The following is an 18636-nucleotide window of genomic DNA, read 5'->3' on the forward strand; positions in this document are numbered from 1 at the left end:
TACAGTAGCTAAATAATACAATAATTGAATATCCCCCCGGAATAAGGGTCTAAGTATGTACTCAGATACCCACTCAGATCATTCAAAAGCATCTTCGTACATATAGTAATAAATCTTCATACATCCATCACAATTAGTAAATTTGAATAGTATTCATTTTTCAACCCTTAACAAACAAAAAGTACGAGGAAAAAATTACAGCAGAGAAAAGAAAATGACAAGAGATAAGAAAACCAAACCAGAAGTGAATGATAGCTTCAAAGTGAAAAAAGATTAGATATAATATTTTGAAAGAGAAATAGGCCTACACTACAAGTGTTTTAAAAAGGCATGCTTAGTTAAAAACAAACAGAAGTACATTTTCCCATAGCTTGTCAATATGCAGAATGTTATACATATCTCACAAAGTAACGAAATAACTTCTCAATCGTGCACATAGAAACATTATACTTAATTCAAGCACATACTTTTTTTTTAACAAAAAGAAAATCGTTTACATCACGTGTCAGGTATCATGACACATGGCAGTACAATCTCATATATTTTTTTTTATTTTATTGGGTTATTTTACGACGCTGTATCAACATCTAGGTTATTTAGCGTCTGAATGAAATAAAGGTGATAATGCCGGTGAAATGAGTCCAGGGTCCAGCACCGAAAGTTACCCAGCATTTGCTCATAATGGGTTGAGGGGAAAACCCCGGAAAAAACCTCAATCACGTAACTTGCCCTGACCAGGAATCGAACCCGGGCCACCTGATTTCGCGGCCAGATGCGCTGACCATTACTCCACAGGTGTGGACCAATCTCATATATATATATAAATTTTAATTTAGTTTAAAGGTATTCCTTTTAATACTGTGTCAAATAATATACTAACTAAAGCTCCTGCAGGGAAAGAAGCAACTTTTGATACCTCCATAACGTATATCTTTTAACTCCCATCCACCCCCTGAATCCCTCAGTCAATGGCAACTGAATACATAACTCGCCTTTCTATCTTTTTGACTCTGAATATTCCATATGCTTTACTAGAAACGTCAGAAGTGAAGCATCTTTCTCTGCAACCACTTTAATTATCATTTAAGTATACATGAACTTCTAAAAAGGAAGATAAATTTTAAGTATAGAATATAAACATACTGTACTCCTACCAGGAGAAAGTAGTCTCAGGGGAATGAGACGCAACAGGGTAATGCCGTGAATGAATGTTGATGTTATAAGATGTCATAAGGTCACACACGTGGGTACACGCATCTCCATTGGCTAACTCTCAAAGCACAAACAATAACACTGATACACACATATTTATACTACCCTAGTTACAAAATTAGATCACTGTTAATCTTCTGGTCTTTTAATCTCTCCATACAGGAAATAACATATGCAGAAGAGCGAATGTTTTTTTAAACTGACGTTATAACGGTAATATTATCTATCTACTTCACTCCAATATATGACGCAATAGTAAACACATTTCTTTCACAGTTAATCTCCTAGTTGGAGAACAGTAAGCTCTAGATAAGTGTGAACAGAAAATCAAAATTACAACAGCAAAACAATCTGCTTTAACACTCCTCAATTTTTATAAGAATATAGTAATATGAAACACAAAATATAGTGCTCATCTAGTTGCATACTATTTTTATAATAATGATGTACCGAAGTACATATGATATTTCCGTGCAGAAATTGTGCATCATCATATGATGAAGGATAATATAATAATATATGATATGCGAAAAATAATCACTTAGTGATTTAAGACGGTGCTTACTCTGTCGGATTCCGGCCACTTAGTCACTCATAACGAGTGTACCTCTGCACATGTATGGACATTGTGCCACTGTCATACATCTATGACGCAGTGCATGAGGGTAGGCCACTAGAGGGAACCCAAGTGGTGGAACTTAAACTGAGAGAATTCAATCCAACATAGGGATGGGAATCCGGTGTGGCTTAGTGGATAGAGTGTCAGCGCATAGAGCTGAAAACCTGGGTTCAAATCCCAGTGCCGGAGAGAATTTTTCTCTGTTCCACTCATCCTTCATTCTATAAAAGTAGTTTTCAATACATAAATATTTGAGTTTATTTTTAATTCCTTACTAGGACTACTTTTTTTGTATTATGTCATCATTAGTCTCGGAATCAGCTGACATGTTGCTGCATTTCCTGAAGCAGGAGGATACTATTTACTATACATGTGGGAAAACTAAAAATGAACGTCAGTAAAAAAAACTAAATGCAGCCAAGGTGCAAAAGAGAGTAACAGACTTTTTTTTAAATGGCTCATGATTAGTTAATTAAAAAAAACACATTCTTTTAAACTAACATTAGACTATAGTATTACAGATTACTTGTCACATTTGGTTAACTGTCAACTCCTTCCCATCCATTATAATGGATAACTGAGGTTCTCCTGTACAGATTTTGTATATAAATTTGTGCAAAATTAATTCAACATATGTACTTCAATTTGAAAAAGGAAGTTTAACTCTTGTCTGGCTGCGTATTAAACAATTTCATTTCTGTATGATTTTTAAGCGATAGTTCAAGAGAACTACATAAAATAATATCATTCTCAGCACGAAAAAGGACTGAATTGTTAGAAAATACACAGAATTTATAATGAGAAAGTATATGGGCTATTCCATATGAAATCAGTAAAAAACCTCGCATTTTTTTAATATTCAAATTTTTTCCCTATTTATACAAGGTGCTGAGGACAGTGCATTTTAAAAAATATACTATCGAAAGTCAAACGGTTTTCGTACTATTGAGCGACAAATTTAGCGTATTTTAGAGAAACAAACCTCTTTCAGTGCTCAGAATTCTGGAACCATTTACTGCAGAACATTGAACAGGAGCTCATTTTGAAGCTGACATTTGGTAGGTTATAACAAGTAATCCTTATTTTTATTGTATACAGAGATTTTACTTACTTTTAGGCTTTTTGCCCATTCGTAAAAATGTAAAAAATATTGAGAAAAAACCTTGCATTATTAAGAGGGATTCAGCATTGTTTGCTTAGTGGCTCGGCAATAAGTTTCGAGGGTATTAAATAAATTATTTTCATACGCCTGGACTTGAACGGCGCAGTACCGCATGCACTGGCCGAGAGCTGAAGATAAGCGAGCCTTGGGCGTCATTTTACTCCTGTATTTATGAAAACTTGTGATAAAGCTAGCCCAGCTATGCGCTACTAGATGAAACATCACGTGTTTGTCTCCTGGCCTTGCTTGTCTCAGCTAAATTCCGCCTCACAGTCAGCTGGTTACTTCACACGCGTAAGTTACTATTTGATATTTTCAATACTTTCTTATCAACGGTGCACCAGTAAAAAAATATGTGTTTATTTGTACTTTCAATGCGGAATCTAACCATATACTTTAAAAATATTTTTTCGTGGGCAAAGGCGTCTTAATGAAGAAAAATATAAATTTCTCCATTTCCATAAAAAGTAAGAAAAACTGTTTACATGTCAATATAAACTTTAATTTCTCAGCATCAAAATAAACCACGATTTTGATCATTGGGTGAAAGGGTTTCGGAGCCACAACAGTTTAAAGTTGCTAATTTTATGAAAATACGATAAATTTAAATATTTTTAATTTAGACACTATGAAGTTCTGATGCCTCAAACTTTGCACAAAGCATTGTATTACAGTTGTCAACGGACAGAAAAAGTTTCATTGTATTTAAAAATTGCAAGGTCAATTTTCTCCATATTTCGGTCGATTTGAGATGGAATAGCCCATATATTATCTTCATGAATTTGATTTTTGTTTAGAGTTATAAATTTTCAACATCACTTATTTAACTTCTACCGATGACTTGGTTGTTCAATTCAATTGTTAGACTTTATTTGATATATGGGAGATTCAAATAACTAAATCATTGGCAAAAGGGTTATTTTCATATCAGTCGCCTGAGAAGTTTTGGGAAGATCTTTACTAAGACCGAACTTAAAATGGCTTGAGATCAAGGTGCATTTATTTAAAATTGGATGTTGATGTGCCTAGGTTGTGGCTCAAAATTTTCGTGTTATGAATTCTAAAATCTAACATAACATATAAGACTTTACACCCAAATCTTCAAGTTCTTATATTAAACTGCAGACCTATCTAGAAACACAATTGCAATCTGATTTAAAATCCACAGAAACAGATAATGTGTTGTTTTTTCTCATATGCATCCTTTATGTCCTGCTCAAATGAGATTACTTATTCATTTGCTAATTGATGACTTCTAAATCCTGTTCAGATGCTGAAAATATATAGATTCCAATTAAATCCTACCAATATTACCAACTTCATAACTTTAGCAAAATAGTTGGTTAGAGAAAAAGATCTCTATTATTAATAACAGTAGTTCCTGGTTTCAGATTTGGAGTGATGACCTTATACCAGACTACTAGGACAGAAGTTATCCATACACACATTAATAGTGCCTTTGCTTTAAAACCCGGGGAATAAAAAAAAATAAGGCATTATTACAAAAACAGCCCTAGTCATTTTTAATGAAATTGAGTTAACACATTCACTGCCGAGCATTTAAAGGGCTAGCCTCTTAACGGAACCGGGGATTTTAAACATGACATACATTTTGCAGTGGTGTTAAATCGACTATGGTCGACGCTGGCAATTTTACACATTCATACCAAAATCGACATAAGTCGACTTTGGCCGTGAATGCGTTAAGGACACATTTGCTACTATTCGATATGTTTATAGAGTCCAAAAATGACACATATCAGATGCAATAACCACAAAGGTAAACACCAGTTGTACGGAAATAGCTGACATGTGTTATTCTATTTATTTTTATTGTTCTCCTGAAAGATAGCAATTTTGACAAGGGTTGTTTTTGTAATAATGTCTTCATATGTAATAATATAAAGCCTATGTGCAGCTGACACACTTCTATGATCCTAACAATAAAATTAAAATTTCGTTATCTAAAATACACAAAACAGTTAACAATATGAAAAGAATGGAAACAACTTGCAAAATCTAAGATGTTCTGACTTTCAGTTTTGTTGCTGAACAAATTAAATAATGAATATTGAGTACCATTATCACAAAATTATTTCTTTACACATTGAAATTTGTTTCAGTATATTATATAAAATTCAATGAAGAATATTTGGTTCAGTACATTATAAGAAATTCAACAAAGTGTAAATAATAGTACTACAAACTAATTTCTAAAACAAGTTTTTTAAAATATATTAGAAAATACACAAAACTACTCCTAATGGATGAAAAGCAGATAAGCCTTTATATGTCGCTCACAATCATTTAACTTCCTACAACATTGTGACCATTATTTGAGGACTTAAGTTCACTAAATATTATCTATCATACTCAAACTCTATCTTCCTCTCCATGCTGTTATTGTAATATATAAAATCATGCAAAAATTCTAAATATCAATTTACTCACCCTTGTTTAACAACTTTTGTTGTGACTATTTGGTTTGTTGTTCCTCCAGCACATTTATTTCCAGAACTATTATTATTATTGTTATTATTACTAATAGAATTATTATTATTATTAACGTTATTACTACTATTATTATTACTAGTATTATGCTGGATAACAGTACCACCAAACCCGGCACAAGTCTTCTGACACTGAGCACTCACTACACTTGAATCTTCTTTTATGTTGTTGTTATTGTTGTGATGATGGTTATTATTATTGTTGTTGTTATTATTACTGTTGCTAATGTTACTATTATTACTTTTGAACTCCCCATTTTGTTGTGATGGGTTTGTTAAAGTACATATTTGTTTGTCTTTGAGCAATGATATTGGCCCATTTGCTAACCCTGGAACTTTACCACACGGTGCAGGATCTGGCTGCAAACTACCATTCATTATGAACGTCCTCGTTGGATTTCCACTATTACGATTTAAAAGCGAGACACTTGGGTTGGTGGTACTCGAGCATGTACTAACAACAGAATTTGCTGTCACTGTAATGTTACAGTTACTAGTAGCACTACTATTGTTGCAACTGTTATTTGTTGGCGAAAGTGGGTCACTGTCCACTGGTGTTAATTGAGATTTCCTTATGGCACAGTCATTTTCCATAGCATTTGGTGATTTCTGTAACTGCTGTTTTTGTGTTGACATATGACACGCAATACTGGTTTGAAGGGCCACTACACTGCTGAGCCACTGAAACACAAAGATTAACACGATTATCGTACATGAAGTAAGTATAAAAAGTCCTTCAATAACCGTCTTATTAACCTAAAGAATGATACAAAAATTACATTATAGTACATTATGCAATGAGCCTATAATGGTAGTAATTAAGACGCGAGTATGTTTATGAAACGAGCGCAAGTGAGCATCTTAATTGCCATTATAGTCAAGTTTCATATGACTTTTTATGCTCGACCATGTTTCTAACTTGAAATTATTCATAAGTATTCATGTTATTCTTATCTGACTGAGGAGCATAACTGACCTTGTGCAATACCTCGTAAATTGTGAGATGTGCGCAGACGCGAAAGTGTTGATTTTTTTCGAGAAACAGATTTCGACATTGACCTTGACATTGAAAAACGAGATGACAAACTGAATTTATTTGAATATTATTTACAATTAACGCTAATTATTATAGTAACAGAACTGACTTTATTTCAAATATAGGTGATTTATTGTTGTCTTTCGATTGCATATCTGAGAATAATCGATACTAGCGCTTTCATATTACTACAATGGTATTTTCTGATTGGTGGAACACCTGAACTTTAATGAATAGGTGTACTTTAATGAGGTAACATATAGTGATACTGTGAGCATAAAGATAGGAATAGTGTGGCAAAACAATAAGATTCGATAATTGCATGATGTAAATATGGAGATGAATTAAAAACAGTATTACATGAAATAACTGTACAATCACAAAATAATGGAATAATAATCACTTAAAAGCGTAGTGGTGTAGTGATTAATCATCATACAGAGTCCAAATATTAAAATGCAAAAACCACGCATTAAATGAAAGACTAGAAGAACATGTGTGCAGCATAGATGAATGAGAATAACATAGTTAAAATGTGTAAAGTTTTGCAGCAGTCACGACACAAAATATGGGTAGTATATTAAGAATCTGTAAGAATCAATAAAAACGTTTAAGTGAAAAAGAAATGTAAAATATACGGAGCAAAGCAGAAATGTGTGTCAGATATAGCAATAAAATCGAATGAATCAATTGTAGAAAATAGCATGATACTACAGACTAAACAGAAAATGTCATATTTCCGTACACAGGTTTTTATCATGACAATCTCAATTTCTAGATATACAATATGAACATCATCTGAGTTTTTAAATACTGTGAAATCCTACTGACACAAGAATACACTCCTCCCACACTGAGGAAATTCTTGATTTACAGAATATAAAGGAAAGATCAGCTATTTTTAGCACAATGTATAGTGGTCGCAAAAAAAAAAATGGTCAGCTGAAATTTTTAGTCTTAGAAAAGAAGATTTGCGCATGTGCAGAAAAGTTTGAGCTAAGTACACAAGATAATATGTCTTAAAAGTTTCAATTTAGATATGCACTAATAAGGAGCAAATCATTTCTAACATTATGTACTGTAACAAAGAAAATTAGTGGTTTAAAATATCAATAAACTGCCTGTTATAGCAGATTCGAGAAATGCCCTCTGTGTTGGGTATATTTACTTAGGCAGGTGTCCACAAGATTACAGAATGGCTCAGGGGCAGAACTTTGGCTCTATCTTTCAATCATGAGTTCGAATCCGCATTGTGACAATTTTTTAATTATAATTTTTAGCATATCTATGTAGTATAATTGTATTTCATGTGTGTCATTCAAAATGTCCACTATCAGCATCTTGACATAATCTGGCTCCTTCAATTACTTCCCGCATATTGTTATATAATTTCTGAAGGGTTATAGTAGCTATTGCTGCTGTGACTCAATTTTGGTGTTGAATAAATAATATTTTTTTTTTTTTAACGAGGAAACACAAAGTCTAATACTGATAAGTAGACATCGGATTTTTAGGCACTAAAAATTGCAGTTTTAGGCGCCTAAAATAAGCTCAAAATTTGTAAAATTAGGTTCTATTTTAATGAAAATAGGCATTTTAGGCACATCAAGGTATCATACTTATTTCTTTCACTGAAATTTTTAGTTATACACTAAAATACGCACAAAAAAGTATGTTTAACCATTAAAAAAGAATACTATATTATATTTATAAACAGAGCTGCACAAATTTAATATATTGAAACTAATGAAATAATGATTATTGATATCAAGATTACTCATTTTAAGTTATTGAAATTCAGTTCCATGCTCAGACTTTATTATAATTATCTGCACAGTACACCACCAGAAATTGTGATTTTATGACACTCTGAAGGGCAGTACAGCTAATCGGTTTCAGACCAAAAACAGTCATTTTTATAGTATAGTATATCACATGTTGTGATTGTTGCCTGCTTCAAAACTAAGGTTGGTTCTTTGTCGGCATTTATGCCTCCAAACATGTTAAATTCGGTGAAATCTATTGCGAGTGTCGTGAGATCCAAAACATTTTGTTTCCTTTATCAATGGTTTCATGGCCGGTGTGAAGCAAATTTTCCACTTTTTAAATGTCTTAAATTTCGCAGTGAATGCATGTATAAATTATAAAAAGTAAGAGTAAAATGCGAAACTTTACAGTGAGTTGGGCATTTTTAGGCGAATATTAACAAATTAGGCTCTAATAACCGTTTTAGGGCATTTTAGGGCACTATAAAACTCTTTGAATACCTTTCAATTTCCATGAAACACAAATATTAATAATTATTTTTACTTTTCTCCTAAAGAAACAAAATAGGCATTTGCCCTAGAATCCGATGTCTGCTGATAAGTCAGTAGGTGACCACAAAACAGGTCCATTGGTCCTAACCAGGTATCGCCGAATAATTTGCAGGAGAATGACGATGATCGGGATACTTTCAGCATACATAGCACAAGCTGGCTGTGCATTTCGTGTGTACTCTCCAAATATTAATAAGATATCCATAGGGGTGTGATTTTTTGGTATAACGATATACGCGAAATATGTTAAAAACTTAATTTTATTAATGGAAAATACAAATCCCTTAGTACAAAATTAAGTGAAATATATCTGCGAATTTTCGCGAAATTGAGAGAAATTAACGAAATTACTTCATAATCAAGATATTTCCAACAAAAAACAGAATTTATGGAGAATTCACATCAAAAATGACTTAGATTCAGAATTTGAGGACAAGTAAAAAAATGTACAAATATGCAGTGTGTTCCATTTGAAATAAGTTAATGCCATTTCTGGTTGGTATTCAAATAAACTTGCAAATGTTTGTGTATTTTATATCATATAAACACTTCCCCCAAATTTACGTAAATCGTAGCATAACTATAAAAGATAATTGGAATCTACCAGGATTCAGTTACACCCAGTATATTTAAGACTACACAGTGTAAGCCTACATGTTTTCCAAAACACGCCAGATCAACAAATAAGACAGTAGAATCAATAATGAACTGATGTAAATGATATCTTTTTGGACTGCTGTAGGCATTTTTTATGTTTACTGTAATAGCAACTTTATTGTTCAATCCACTTAAATTTAAAACTAGAGACAATAACAACCATCCAGAAAATAATGGACATGACAACAAAATCTGAGCCAAAGCGAATAGTAATAGCTAACTGCTGCATATCAACATATTTCACATAATGTGCTCACATTGTATAACACATTGGATTTGATGAACTGTTTTCTTTACGAAACAATACATCCATTTGGATTACCTGTTCTTGTTCCTCCACTGTTGCTTTCTCCATGTCAACACTATCACAAGCATTCCTCTCTTCTCTTTTTTCTACAGCTGTTCTGTATTCTCCTTCTCTCAAAATATCACGTAATGAAGGCAAGAGAGGTGGAGGAAACCTGTACTGTTCCTTAACGGCATTTGGAACCTATAAACAACATTGCATTTACATAACACGAACACTAATAGATTCTACAATACAGAATTAAAATTTAGAGCAAGTCTTGATGGGAGTCTATCTGTATGTAAGAAACAATTTCACACAACTGTCCACAAGTAGCATATACACAGGGGCTCTTATTTACTGCACATGTGCAGTGTGTTGTAAGCGAAACTTATACAAAAAGGGAGCTCCAAATTTTATTTCCGCATCTGTACATTCCATCTTCACTTGTCAGAACTAAACAAAAACAAGGACAGTGTCAAGAAACATCCTGTCTCTTCATCTTCATCAAAGTTGTCATTGTCATGTTTAACATCATGTTCAGCAAAAATTAATATTTGCTTTGCTACATTAGCTTCAGATTGCCAGTGTAGATGGTTTGTCCATTTTTCTCTGTAAATAAGTGTTCATTTTCTTATGATAAATATTTTTGTTATACAATAATATCTAGGAAAAGACAGTTGTACTTTTTTTTTTGGTCACCAAATCATGTCAGTTCTTCCACTGTCACCCTAGATCATATATGTAACAGATAGGTCGGCCTTATAGACTTTGACGTCAGGTTTGTCAGGTTTACTACGCTGCCATCTAGTTGTTACATAAAGAGTCACGTCATAATTCCCATTTGAATTGCATTAGCGACTGTACTGCCTCTCGTATCTGTTTACGGCGGATGGGTGGCAATCCTGGCTGTTGTTCTCTTCAAAGTGCTGCTGATTTTAACACAGCGATGAGTTATTTGTTATATATATATATATATATATATATATATATGATCTAGGCTATCACGAACTATTACCATTACAAATCGAACATTATATTTTTTTCAAGATCAATATACAAGAATATTAAGGGTTTTAAAAAATCTCTCGAGTTATTCAACATTACCATTAATTAATAAATAATCCATGGTGCTACAGCCCATGAAGGGCCTGGACCGACCAGCCGGCTGCTGGCCTCACGACCACATGCCGAAGCAGAGGTGGACGATCATCCAACCAGAATGGAGGTATCGTGTGGTTAGCACGATGATCCCCCCAGCTGTTATAGCTGGTATTCGCAGTCGGATTTCGCTACATATCGTAGCTCCCCAAGTGCATCACGATGCTGGGTGGGCACCGGTCCCATGCACTGGCCGAAATTTCATGAGAAAATTTCTTCCCCCATGAGGACTCGAACCACCGCGCATTCAGTAATGCAAGTCCTAGGCAGGATGCCTTAGACCGCGACGCCACGGCGCATACCATTAATTACTATTAGATTAAAAATAAAAATACACAGCTTTATTTTAAAATACTCTATACCAAATAATACATCATTCAAGGTTTTCTGGATCCAAACATGTCACCTCTTCCTATACTTTTTGTTTGGTACAGTTCCAGTATCTCTGAACTTACATTATGTATTTTAGGATGACTAAAAACTTCCGACATCTGGAAAATTATATACAAACCTTCGTTGTAGATATCAGTTAGTGAGTATATGAGAGATATAAATTCACTTATGTCTACTAAACCATTACATCCATTCCAATCACATGATATCACACAAGACATTCTCGCCTCTACTCATTACCAGGCCCAGTAGGAAACTTATCTGCCTTCCACAGGGATGGAAGAGTCCAATTCTTTGTATTTGTCCTGTGTTATCTTACTTTTATCTCAGATCTTAATCTTGGCCAGAGTACAAAGTGTCAGGCACATGAGGGAAAACTCGTAACACAGCTGTGGAAGTAAGCTCTGCTTAGCAGTAAGGAAATGAAAAAAAATGAACTGCATTGTTACATACATACCCACACAAGTAGTATAAAATATTAAACATACATCTGCCTCATGTAAAGAAAGCCAAATCTGAATGATACTCACCCTGACTCTATTCCTAGGTGGTAGTTTAACTTTGAACCTAAAAGGAGGGTGTTTTCTGTGCGCTTTTCTAAAGAATTCCACTTTTATAGCATCCTGGTCTATAGGTCCTGCATAGCGATCCCATAACTTCACTCTCTCAGTGGCACTACAGGACATTAACAATTTTCGATCCTGCAATAGATAATTTGTGAAAATGTATTACATGAAACAGAACTACATATTTGAAACAGCCAAAAGAAAACTCACTGATTAAATTTTAATATAAAGAACAAAGTGGTTTCTCTCTCTCTTTATAAAATACAATGTAGTCTAAGTATATTTTCATAACAATCTACTTGCCAGTAAGTAAAAATAAGATAAAAACAATTACGTACACAAATTATATGGGCTATTCCATCTCAAATCGACCGAAATATAGAGACAATTGACCTTGCAATTTTTAAATACAATGAAACTTTTTCTGTCCGTTGACAACTGTGATACAATGCTTTGTGCAAAGTTTGAGGCCTCAGAACTTCATAGTGTTTAAATTAAAAATATTTAAATTTATCGTATTTTCATAAAATTAGCAACTTTAAACTGTTGTGGCTCCGAAACCCTTTCATCCCGTGAACAAAATCATGGTTTATTTTGATGCTGAGAAATTAAAGTTTATAGTGACATGTAAACAGTTTTTCTTACTTTTTATGGAAATGGAGAAATTTAGATTTTTCTTCATTAAGACACCTTTGCCCACGAAAAAATATTTTTAAAATATATGGTTAGATTCCGCATTGAAAGTACAAATAAACACATATTTTTTACTGGTGCACCATTGATAACAAAGTACTGAAAGTATCAAATAAAGAAAATTAATAGTATACGCGTGAAGTAACCAGCTGACTGTGATGCGGGATTTAGCCGAGACAAGCAAGGCCAGGAGACAAACACGTGATGTTTCGTCTAGTAGCGCATAGCTGGGCTAGCTTTATCACAAGTTTTCATAAATACAGGAGTAAAATGACGCCCAACGCTCGCTTATCTTCAGCTCTCGGCCAGTGTATGCTGTACTGCGCCGTTCAAGTCCAGGCATGTGAAAATAATTTATTTAATACCCTCGAAACTTATTGCCGAGCCACTAAGCAAACAATGCCGAATCCCTCTTAATAATGCAAGGTTTTTTTTCAATATTTTTTACATTTTCACAAATGGGCAAAAAGCCTAAAAGTAGTAAAATCAGATTATCTGTCTCTCTGTATACAATAAAAATAAGTATTGCTTCTTATCATAACCTACCAAATGTCAGCTTCAAAAATGAGCTCTCGTTCAATGTTCTGCAGTAAATGGTTCCAGAGTTCTGAGCGCTGAAAGAGGCTTGTTTTTATAAAATAAGCTAAATTTGTCGCTCAATAGTACGAAAACCGTTTGACTTTCGATAGTATATTTTTGAAAATGCACTCTCCTCAGCACCTTGCATAAATAGGGAAAAAATTAGAGTTTATTAAAAAAATGCGAGGTTTTTTACTGATCAATTTCATATGGAATAGCAGAACATTATTTAAAAATACTGTACAAAACACTTAACTATAGACATTGAAAATGGTGGGATACAAGACAGGCAAAAGAAAACTCACTGATTAAAAACTTTAATATAAAGAACAAACTGCTTTCTATCTCTCTTTATAAAATACAATGTAGGCAATAATGATCCAGTCAGTAAGTTTTTTTTTTTTATCCAATGCCACCAGGCTGTCTTTTCGACATTTCTGGTCTTCTCTCCTGGCTGTGGCTTAATTGTAATCCACTTCTGAGGTTGGGGCACCTGGAAGGCGGAGTTACATTACCCCGATGATGTGAGAGGATGATTATGATAATGTAGTGCCAGGAGAGGTCTTAAATCTAAATCTAAATTCCAGACCATGGACTAACACAGGAATAATCCCCTTTAAGAAAAAATTCCTGTACTCTAACCAGGAATCGAATCCGGGACCTCATGAACTATAGCCAGAAGCTCTAACCACTAGACCATGAGGCTGGTCTCCAGTCAGTAAGTAAAAACGGACTAAAAACAATTATGCACACACCCAAATTAGGTTATATATTTAAAAATACTGTACAAAACACTTACTATATATTGTTCTGGATGGTTAGGACACATCCATCTGCCTGAAGGTAAAGAAGTGAGAGGAGGATCAAGGCAATCCTGATGAAATAACAAAGGACAGTAGTCACAAGCTACCAGAGGTGCTTTCCGACAACTCCTGTTTCCAACAGAACAGAGAAGTAGCCATGAAGAACATTATCATGTTAGGTCTGGAAGTTTTATTAGACAGAGCGACTTAATGTAGCTTCAATAGGCTTTGTTTCATTGCTAAAATTTTATTTTGAAGCAATATTTATACTTGACAGTAAACAAATAATTCAATACAAAATGGCAATAAGAATTCATTCCAATAATAATATTTAAGATTGAAAGATTTCTTACAATCAGCCATGAAAGTCGTACAATGAAAGAAATGAAAAATGTTTTTAGTAATTAACTACAGTAATTCTTCAATTCTGTACCAATAAACCCATTATATTTAATCCTTATTAGAAATTATTAATCCTAAATTTGAATTCTAACTACTTCCACGTGAAATATACTGGGTGTTCATTTCAAAGTGTGTCATGACGTCACTGTTGTGAGTCAGCGATTTGAAGAGAGTTTCAGCTTTTATGTCAAAGAAGTTGCCTATTAATCAAGGCATTCAATCTGAACTTGAAAACATGTACGGTATGACTTGAACATCGTAGCAACAGATGGAAGTCTGTAAAGTCTGTGTGCTACCATAATCTCTTTCGAACTGTGTTTTGCTCAGGCAAGTCGTACGCAGAGTATTTGTTATCGGTTGCGTACGGCAACATTCCACAACACAAATCAAATGCTCCGTGTCCATGTTGACAGTCGAAGTTAATGTCAATAAATACTGTACCTAAGTAATCGTCTTAACCTCTCCCCATATCCCGACAGTAAGAAAAAAACTTACCCCAGTACGTGTTTCCGAACAGTTCACATTCCTGCCACTACTGGAGTTACCGTACGTATCGATAAGTACTTTTCAGAATGAATGCCGTACTTGCTAGGCAACTTCTCTTGCACATAGGTAATACACCTCTGCGGAAGTGTAGGAAGATTGCATTGTCTAGGCTTATCGGCTAGCCACATGATGTCATACAGCAAGCCATGACACACTTTGAACTGAACACGCAGTAGTCCATATAAATGCAAGTTTAACCATAAAAATTATACATTAATGAACTAATTAAAAACATCAGAGTATATACCTCAGGCAGATACTTACTTCCTACATTCAAAACAGACTTTGACAGGAAGTGGAACTAAACCATTATCCAATTCATAAGGCTTTTTCTTTGCTACAGAATTGCGTCTGTTTGATATTTTACTTGGGCCAGGTACTAAAAGGAAGAAACACAAACATCACACAAAGGATCACAATTAACAAAAAAGAAACATTTGTCTTATATGGAAATTGGTATCTGAAAACTGTGCAGTGGTTTCAGTTCCAGCAACACCTTCCTGAGCTAGCAAGAGAAAACTGCTACACAGCAACAGGCACCACAATTGGATAAAAACTATAACATTGATGTTTATTGAAGAGTCAGTAGGAAAAAGAAAAATGCTTAATAGTGTATAATGTAGCTGCAAGATTTGTGCTTTTTTTTTTTCTTTTAATAAAGCAGCACATTATTTTGTGTTACAAGGAATAGTGAAGTGCATTCCATAACCCACCAAAAGCAGTGTCGCGACACATGACCCTGACTCCACTCAAGCGTAACCATGGCATCCCCCTATACCCCCACCCTCTGTTTACAGCCTTCACTTCGACATAAGTAAAGACATTTATCAGCAGCGGACATATATATGTAATGTTACAAGTGTGTAGGATAATATGTTTCGATGTTTTTTTTTTCAAACAGAAAACAGATAATATGTAAAAACTTAATTTTAAGGAGCATGGGAGGAAAAGTATTTATTTTGTGCAGATGGCAAAAATATGAGGTACTTAATTTGTTGTAAAATTTTAAATGAAGTATAAAAGAAGTAAAAAAAAGTATGTTGTCATTATTCTTCTACGTATGTAGTGTAATTTGAATATTTCATTAATAAACAAACAATAAAAAGTATCACCTTCTATGTCTTAATCAGGGTAAAATACTTCGACGTTTTTTTCGACATATGTAGTGTAATTTGAATATTTCATTAATAAATAAACAATAAAAAGTATCGCCTTCTATGTCTTAATCGGGGTAAAATACTTCGACGTTTTTTTCGACATATGTAATGTAATTTGAATATTTCATTAATAAACGAACAATAAAAAGTATCGGCTTCTATGTGTTAATCGGGGTAAAATACTTCGACGTTTTTTTTCGACAAATGTAGTGTAATTTGAATATTTCATTAATAAACGAACAATAAAAAGTATCGGCTTCTATGTTTTAATCGGGGTAAAATACTTCGACGTTTTTTTCGACGTATGTAGTGTAATTTGAATATTTCATTAATAAACGAACAATAAAAAGTATCGGCTTCTTTGTCTTAATCGGGGTAAAATACTTCGACGTTTTTTTCGACATATGTAGTGTAATTTAAATATTTCATTAATAAATAAACAATAAAAAGTATCGGCTTCTATGTCTTAATCGCGGTAAAATACTTCGACGTTTTTTTAGATACTTTGACTTTTTTTTTTTTAAGTATGTAGTGTAATTTACAACTTCGTGACCAGCCTGGTACGTTTTTCTAATTTCAAATATCTGCTGATGTAAAGTACACATTCTCTTTATGGTAAATAAGAAAATAAATTTATTTTATTTTATTAATAATACAAAAATAATGAATAGAAGGATAAAACATTAACATGGAAAAAAGTGTGTATAGTTAATAAGTAGAAGAAAATTATATTGTTTTTATTTTTGATCACAGTCGTCTCTGCACTGTTATTCACTGCATTACCTGAGGAGATATCACTCCACCCCTCTCCCTGCGATAGTGGTGTGCAGGTTGCATTTCTATTACGTCACAATTTCGTAGTGTTTGGCAACCACTGCCATAACCTCTTATACTCAAATCCCATTCTCACCTTCCTGTGGTGCAACCTGTTTCTAACAAATGAGGCTCTGGGGACTGAGTCACAGCAGCATAACTGTTCCATCAAAAATGGAGGAAATGACATTTCGACATGCTGACCTGCCATGCATGCATAAGTGTCCCCTATGTGGTGAAGAGGGGATATGATCGGTGGAGTTGTCTGACAATCCTCCCGCGGGTAGTCATATGGACCGGCTAACCAACAGCAGGTGTGGTCCTCCAAACAGTTTGGGGGTTGCATGTAGGTGATATAACAGTCATAACATGAAAATATGGCTTCAGTGCCAAGAACTCAGCATTAGTTATCAACAACAACATAAGACCAGCACTTTTGTAGAGAAACATGAATTTGTCATAATATGAGAAGGGAGGTACCAGCAATTTAAAGAAGATAACATGAAAGTAACGTGAAATGGTCGTCAGAACAATGGCATAGTTGTTTTGAAAGGAATCTTGCCAATATAATGACGCCTTTTCATTCCAAAATTCAGTTACTCAACTAAAGATCCCAAAATAGTTTTCATTACAGTATACATACTCTTATCTGTGCCTGGGAAAGGTATACTCATGCCCATTTCTCTGGGCAATTCAAATTGTTTTGGATTCATAGCAGACGCTGCCTTCACCAACACATCAAGTGGGTTTGTAAATGGTGCACTTTCATCCTTCCGTGACCGCTTCTCATTTGTGGGAAGTTCTGCTGCCTCCCGTTTCCCTCGAAGGCGCCCTCTACATGTTGTAATAGCAGATGCTAGCTCTGTCCACAAACAATCGTATATTGCTTGAAATTACAAGATGGATTACAAATACACTGTGTATAATTGCAACTGAAACATGTCACTTGTATTCTAATGTAATTCAACAACAATGTTTCAACTATGAAACATAATTAATCTTTTGCAAACAAACACCTTGCACTGAAAAGGTAGATACGTAAATTAGTAATGTTTGTATATTTAATTATCTCTCTGTATAAATCATAGTCTCATACTAAATTATATACTAGTTTCTTCCAAACGGTTGATAGGAAATTTCATCCCCTGAATAGTGAACACAAACCATGAACAGAATTACTGATATACTATGCATTTTTAAATGACGCATGATGCATATTTTGTGCTGGAATTTGAGGCAGACGTTTCAAGAAACTTTGATTACTGACATACAAAGACTACTGTGGTGTCTGTATATAGCAATCAATGCTCACACATTAACAGAAAGAGAGCTCTTATAAGTTCATGCTACAATTCTTTCACATAATCTATGAGTTCTTTTAACTTTCCTATGTATCTCTTCCCCATTCCACTGTGTATAAACTTCATAAATCACAGTTCACAATGAAAAACACGCAACTACTGTATTCAGTAATTGCAAGTATATGCAATGAAACCTCTCTTATGCAGACACTTAAAGGAAATTATTTATTGTCTGTAACAGGTAAGTAACCGTTCTATAGAGGGAAATGTTTACAGAAGGAATATTTTAAATTAATGCACATGCATTTACAGTATTTCTTTAGTAGGTTATTTTACGGTGCTATATCAACATCTTAGGTTATTTGAATGGGTTATTTATCAAAGGGCGTAAGTCTTGAATACTAAATTGTTATCAATTTAAG

The 18636-nt window shown here is 34.0% G+C and overlaps 1 protein-coding gene and 1 non-coding gene across 2 annotated transcripts in view; one reads left to right on the plus strand and one right to left on the minus strand.

Moving 5' to 3' along the window:
- Nucleotides 1–18636, minus strand: part of LOC138701216 (PHD finger protein 12) — a 44724-nt gene that overhangs the window by 15185 nt on the left and 10903 nt on the right. Inside the window, exons 5-10 of the mRNA XM_069827885.1 lie at nucleotides 17557–17775; nucleotides 15208–15322; nucleotides 13992–14124; nucleotides 11885–12055; nucleotides 9837–10004; nucleotides 5445–6184 (exon numbers count right to left, since the gene is read on the minus strand). Coding sequence (XP_069683986.1) covers nucleotides 5445–6184; nucleotides 9837–10004; nucleotides 11885–12055; nucleotides 13992–14124; nucleotides 15208–15322; nucleotides 17557–17775 — 1546 coding nt within the window. The remainder of the gene's footprint in view (nucleotides 1–5444; nucleotides 6185–9836; nucleotides 10005–11884; nucleotides 12056–13991; nucleotides 14125–15207; nucleotides 15323–17556; nucleotides 17776–18636) is intronic.
- Nucleotides 1949–2020, plus strand: TRNAY-AUA (transfer RNA tyrosine (anticodon AUA)). Its single transcript has one exon. It is a non-coding gene; the product is annotated as a tRNA-Tyr (tRNA).

This window comes from Periplaneta americana, chromosome 6 (genome assembly GCF_040183065.1).
Source record: "Periplaneta americana isolate PAMFEO1 chromosome 6, P.americana_PAMFEO1_priV1, whole genome shotgun sequence".
NCBI lineage: Eukaryota > Metazoa > Arthropoda > Insecta > Blattodea > Blattidae > Periplaneta > Periplaneta americana.